Here is a 6,153-nt window from a genome sequence, read left to right on the forward strand (position 1 = left end):
TTTGAGAAAGAAAGTATATACCCTTGCAGTTATTACAAAACGATTACATTTCGATTGCTATGCCTATATTACTAAAAACAATGAAGCTATGTCGATTTTGCGCTGCATTTCGCCATCGTCTCTATGATAAAAGCGTAATTCCGATATAGTAAATAATATAATAATATTTTGATAAATAGTAAAACGGGAAAATACAATTTTTTCATTTTAATTATTTTAAGTTTTTTTTATTGTTTTTATGGCAGCTATATGATATATGTAGATGTCTGATTTTAATGTAATTAAAACCGGCTTGTTCTGACTTAAATACTACCAGCAATAGGACTAGTTTGCGTAGAAACGGACGGTGATGCTGATCAAGAATAGGGAAATGTCTCCTGTACTGCGTTGAAAGGTTTTGACTGAAATTATAATACCCTCTGCAAGGATATAAAAATTAGTCCTTAATCCTTACCATACATTCACCTACTTTTATTCGGAAGTCTAAATGCAAGAAAATATAAATTTTTGACGTCCAAAGTTTGCTTTTTTTCTTATTTTTATGAAAAAAATCAATATCGCTTGTGAAGTTGCTAAACCGGAACGGGTTTTCAATATGCCATAGATGTGGCTCATATTTAACTGTGCAAACCTAAGCAATATCACATCATTTTATTTTTGTGCGCGACTTAGTAAGCACCTGCTGCTATCTGCCGGGAAAAAAACCCAAGACTGTTCAATAAGTTAAGAAAAATTAGATCTTCAATATCCAAAAAAAAAGATCACTTTAACAGCCCAAATGATTTTCGCAATGAAGTTGTACATTTCGATTTTACTGCTTATTTTTTTCTCAATAGGTTGCTATTCGGGTAAGTAACATATGGCAACGATGGAAAACATTATATCCTGTTTAACGTTTTAAAAATTTTTTTTGAAGAGTGAAAATTTATAGTTGTATAAATTGGCTGCTCATTTTTTTGAAAAATAACATAAATGTCTCTAAAATCCAAGTGCCGTCAGCTTTCCGAATTTAGCTCCAAATTTTGAACGTAAAGCAAAAACCTGCGAAGTCAACGTTATCGAGGACCCTAACAAATTTTTTTGGCTTGTTCTTCGCTTAACCAACGACCAATGTGCGCTTTGAATTTTTCCCGATTTTGGAATTTATGAAACCAATCTTGAATTTAAGATCTTCCTTTTTTGTAACTAATTAAATTCTCTTAAAGTGTTTTTAGATTGCAAACTCAATGAAAAGTGCGTGAAGCTATATAAGTGCCCTCACTTGTATAATAAGAAAACAGACTGGAAAGCAATCAAACACAGACAGTGCGGTTTCCATCGACACCACAAATATATCTGCTGCCCGGAACCAGGTTACGTCCTGCCAAATGAGACGATCTGTGGAAAATTGGGTCCAACTTATCGAATTACAGGTGGCAAAGAGGCTCATCCGAACGAGTTCCCCTGGATGGCCCTGATTCTATACCGGAATAGAAGAACATTAAAACCGGAACCGGAAACCGTTTGCGCGGGGTCCCTGATCAACAACCGCTACGTCCTGACCGCAGCACACTGTGTGAACAGGATGTATTTGCCATTGAACAACAAGGTCTGGGCCGTTCGCCTGGGCGAGCATAAGCGATTCTTTAATCCTGGAGAGCATATAATCGAGCATATAATAGAGCATATAATCGAACATAAAGATTTTGACAGCACTCGACCTTGGGAGAACGACATCGCCCTCCTGAGACTCCAACTGCCAGTGCGGTGAGAAATGGATCATATCTAATGATTGACTTAAACAAAAACATAGAGTATTTTACTCAAGCTTGCCAATATTTAATTGCTTGTTTTATTTAATCAACTCCAATTTTTATTTCTCAGCTACACCAAAGCAATATCTCCCATTTGTGTACTCGGTGGGCATATCTCATCGAAACCCTACATAAGCACCACATTGGAAATAGCTGGTTGGGGCCGTAATGAAAAGAATATACCCAGTGTTGTCTTGATGAAGTCCAGCATAAAGGAAGTGGATGAAGTTCGGTGCTCTAGGGAATATGACTTTTCGCAGGCGTCACAAATATGTGCCGGTGGTGAGGGTGGCAGAGACACCTGTAAGGGCGACTCCGGCGGTCCGCTGATGGGCATCATGGGACAAAGCTACGAAGAATTCGTGTATTTATATGGCATTACCTCATATGGAAAGAATGGCTTGGCAGGTGTTTACACCAAAACGAAATTCTTTTACTATTGGATTAAGATACATTTGGAACCTTAAAACCGGGCTGATTATTTCAAACGCTTTTATATGTATCATCTCCGAAACCTGAACCTCCATTCACCATTGTGCCCAAACTACTAACTCGTCCACAGCTTAAACTTTTTCCAAAACAAAAGTAGACGAAAGCGATTTTAATACCTTTACCTAAAATAATTCCTGCTGCTAGAGTGGATAAATTTTCATTAACTCTAAAGTGGCACTGAAAGACTGATACAACATTTTATTTATTATATTTTATTATTGCTTGATGGTTTCGTGAATTATAGTCGAATTTCATTAACTCGTTGCTCTCTATCTTGATGTATTTACAAGTCAAAGTTTTTGAAGCCAGATTGTGGTTCCAGTTTTGTAAATTCCACTAATAACTTACTGGGCACAATACTAACAAAAGCGAATAAATCAACCGATTAAACCGATTAAACCGATTAAAAGTAATGATCTAAGAATATAAATAAAGTGCACTTGTGCACTTTTCTTCCAATCGAACATTCAAAAATATTCGTGTATCTTTATATAAATCTGTTGTAAAATAGGTTTTTTTGAATCTATTTAGCGTCAAATGGTAAACTCGAAAATAAAATAAAAACAAATTTAAGGCAAAATCAATACAACGTTTATAATTTCGAAAACGCTAAAGCAATCTTTATATACATAAATTTGATAAACCTTGGCATACCAAACATACTATTTTAAGAATGGTGGAACAAAACTGTTTACATTTTGACTTTTTTTATTCGTCTATTTAGATTACACCATTTTTATTGCCAACAAGAAAGGAAGTAAACTTCGGCCAACCTTGCAGTTATTAAAAAACAACTATTTTTATTTCTATGCAAATATTAGTAAAAACAAGAAAGGAAGCAAACTTAGGCAAGCAGAAGTTTATATACCCTTGCAGTTATTGCAAATCGACTACATTTCGATTTGTATGCCTATATTACTAAAAACAATGAAGCTATGTCGATTTTGCGCTGCATTTTAATTATTTAAATCCGTAATTCCATAATATTTAAATATTACCAAATCTCAAAGAACAACAAAAAAAAATTAAAAACAACAAAGTTATACTTTTTTTGAATTGTTTTTTCCGATTGCTCCTATGGGAGCTATAAGATATAGTCGCCTGATCCGGCTCGTTCCTTATATACTACCTGCAATAGAAAGACAGATATCTTTAAAACTGAGGGACTAATTCGCGTAGAAACAGACAAACGGACAGACGGACATGCTTATATAAACTCAGGATATATAATATATACTTATACAATATATAATATACATACTTTATAGGGTCGGAAATGCCTTCTTCACCGAGTTGCAAACTTTTGACTGAAATTATAATACCTTATGCAAGGGTATACAAATAACCTCAGCTTGCCTAAACAAGGGAGTTAAAAAGACGTGACACTTTCAGCATATACAATTTCGGACATCAAATTTTCTGATGAAAAATGAATAATTCGTTAACTGCCTTTGATCTTTAAGATCCAAAAATTAAAATTATTTTGACAATTCTAACAGTGCGAAATAAAAAACGTTTGACTAAAGTGCTGTACTGTAAAGGATTTTATCCAGAATTGAGCGTGGTTGCGACAAAATCAAAAGCTAGTTAACGAACCCTGAAGAAAGTATTCATAAACTCTAAAAAAAAAGAATAGAAAGGCCAGAAGAGAGGGGAAGGGAAAGACAAGAAGAAGAAAGAATAGGGAAAATATTATATTTGGGGATGTAATTGGACTCGCATGTGGCCCACTCTACCTAAGATAAAGATATCAAAAGTAGAAATAATTGTAAAATATAATATAATAATGACATGTGTAAATAAAACTAAATTACTATAGGTATATGGCTTTAAAGAATTATGGCTTATATTGCCCCGACTTACTGAGAGGTCGTATCGCAGGCTACTTCTACGTGATTTGGTGTCTAAATTGGCATTTGGGAATATAAATAAACATTGAAGTGACGTTATGGATGAATGCCGTAATCGCTTGATTTGAAAGAGCTGATGTCAATGGGGCCAGAGTTTTTTCTGGTACACTCCAAAGACTTAATGTTTCATATGAAACCTTTTATCCATTAAAGCATACATTATACATACAAATGTATGCCGGCGTTTTCGATTGTGGGGCAGCGCATAATAATATATTTTATATTATTATATTATTTATATTGTCTATTTAATTAAGGTTCCTGCAATTGTCGTTTTTACCATTGTTTTATCCCGATTATTTTATTTGTTATCGAATGTTGTATTAAAAAAATGTTAAATTGAATTAAAGGAAAAATAAATAAGTGCGCTTAAATTATTCTGGTATATATATATTTTTTAATTTTAACGTTGTTCTATTAATTTGGGAAAACTGGATAATGCTTTTCCAATTTTTCATTAAAAGTAGTACCGTTGTCAAAAATTGTTTTTTAGTATTTGTTTACTTACACTGGAACCAAATTTAAAACCTACAAAATAATGGCAAGTAAAATTAAAATGGCCTGTTAAATTGTTATACCCGTTACTCGTAGAGTAAAAGGGTATATTGTATTCGTGCAAAAGTATTTAACAGCTAGAAGGAAGCGTTTCCGACCCTATAAAGTATATATATTCTTGATCAGGATCACTAGCCGAGTCGATCTAGCCATGTCCGTCTGTCCGTCTGTCTGTCCGTCTGTCTGTCTGTCTGTCTGTCTGTCTGTCTGTCCGTATGAACGCTGAGATTTTGGAAACTATAAAAGCTAGAAGATTGGCATTTTGCATGTAGATTTTAGAAGTTCCTACGCAGCGCAAGTTTGTTTCAAAATGGTGCCACGCCCCCTTTAACGCCCACAATCGCTTATATACGATTTTAAAAATTTAAATATTTCGGAAAAGTAAAAATGCAGTTTTATGGTGTTTAAAAATACCTATCGAAATGTAGAAGAAATTTTTCAAATCGGACCATTCGTTAAAAAGTTATGCGTGATCAAAATTTCTATCTCCATCTCCCTCGCACTCCCTTTACCTGAGTAACGGGTATCTGATAGTCGGGGCACCCGACTATAGCGTTCTCTCTTGTTTCTAAAATAATATTCCGCGGAATGGGTTCTCGGAAATACACAACCAACCCACTCCTGTGTTGTATACTTATTGCTGCGCTGCACTATGGGGCCAACGACCACTTTGGTTGGCCAAAACCCATTTTTGAAAAGTCGTCAAAACCAAAAAAAGTTGTTTAAGGATATATTAACAGCGGAGTCCACTTCTGAAACCTATTGAGATTTGTAGAGTATTAAATTCTTTTTAAAATGTATATGGTTAGAATCGCCACTTATTGCCTTTTTTTCCGAAATTTAATTTTTAAGCACATAACCTAAAGTTTTGCAACCTTAACAGTAGTTGCGTTGAATATTAGAATCCTTTCGATTTGCAATGAAATATTGAACTAGAATCCGAAGAGCATGATGTTTAATAGCAGGTTCCATTTTTGTTACTTATTAATAAAATTTGTTTAATCCAATTTTTGTGCATTTACATTGAACCTTTGTGGAACGAAGAACATTTTGTTTTGCATTTTGAATTCTATTCAGAAGCAGATATAAAAAATATAAAAAAAATATAATATAAATGTAATTATAAAGTATATAATAAAATAAAAAAAATTTTTGAATCTCTTAAAAAATAACAAAATTGACTAAATGACTATGGGAACAAATGTTCGATCCTATTCTTTTTAACATATATGTTGCCTCAGGATACCAAAAAACGATTGGTAAAGTTTTATCTCGATATCTCTAAAATTGAGCGAGTTATTAATTTTGGCCAACAAAAGTGGTCGTTGGCCCAATGGCGCGCTGTTCGCTCTCATTGTTGAGGGCCGGTGCGAAGTGGTGAGTAACCGAAGTCAGTTTCCGAC

General features: G+C 34.1%; 1 protein-coding gene across 1 annotated transcript; it reads left to right on the forward strand.

The window, feature by feature from the left end:
- The first annotated feature begins 1,447 nt into the window (after nt 1-1,447).
- LOC123037576 (serine protease easter-like) lies at nt 1,448-2,260 on the forward strand. The gene is made up of 2 exons (XM_044458988.1): nt 1,448-1,746; nt 1,864-2,260. Exons 1-2 carry the CDS (start codon nt 1,448-1,450, stop codon nt 2,258-2,260), a joined length of 696 nt encoding a protein of 231 aa, XP_044314923.1.
- The last annotated feature ends 3,893 nt before the right edge of the window (nt 2,261-6,153 follow it).

This window comes from Drosophila rhopaloa, unplaced genomic scaffold (assembly GCF_018152115.1).
Source record: "Drosophila rhopaloa isolate 14029-0021.01 unplaced genomic scaffold, ASM1815211v1 contig_178, whole genome shotgun sequence".
Lineage (NCBI taxonomy): Eukaryota > Metazoa > Arthropoda > Insecta > Diptera > Drosophilidae > Drosophila > Drosophila rhopaloa.

What these genes read in the sequence shown, in the direction of transcription:
- LOC123037576 (XM_044458988.1), top strand. Translation starts at nt 1,448, where the DNA reads ATGGCCCTGATTCTATACCGGAATAGAAGAACATTAAAACCGGAACCG. An exon ending in AGACTCCAACTGCCAGTGCG is followed by an intron (nt 1,747 to 1,863) that starts GTGAGAAATGGA and finishes TTTATTTCTCAG; the next exon opens with CTACACCAAAGCAATATCTC.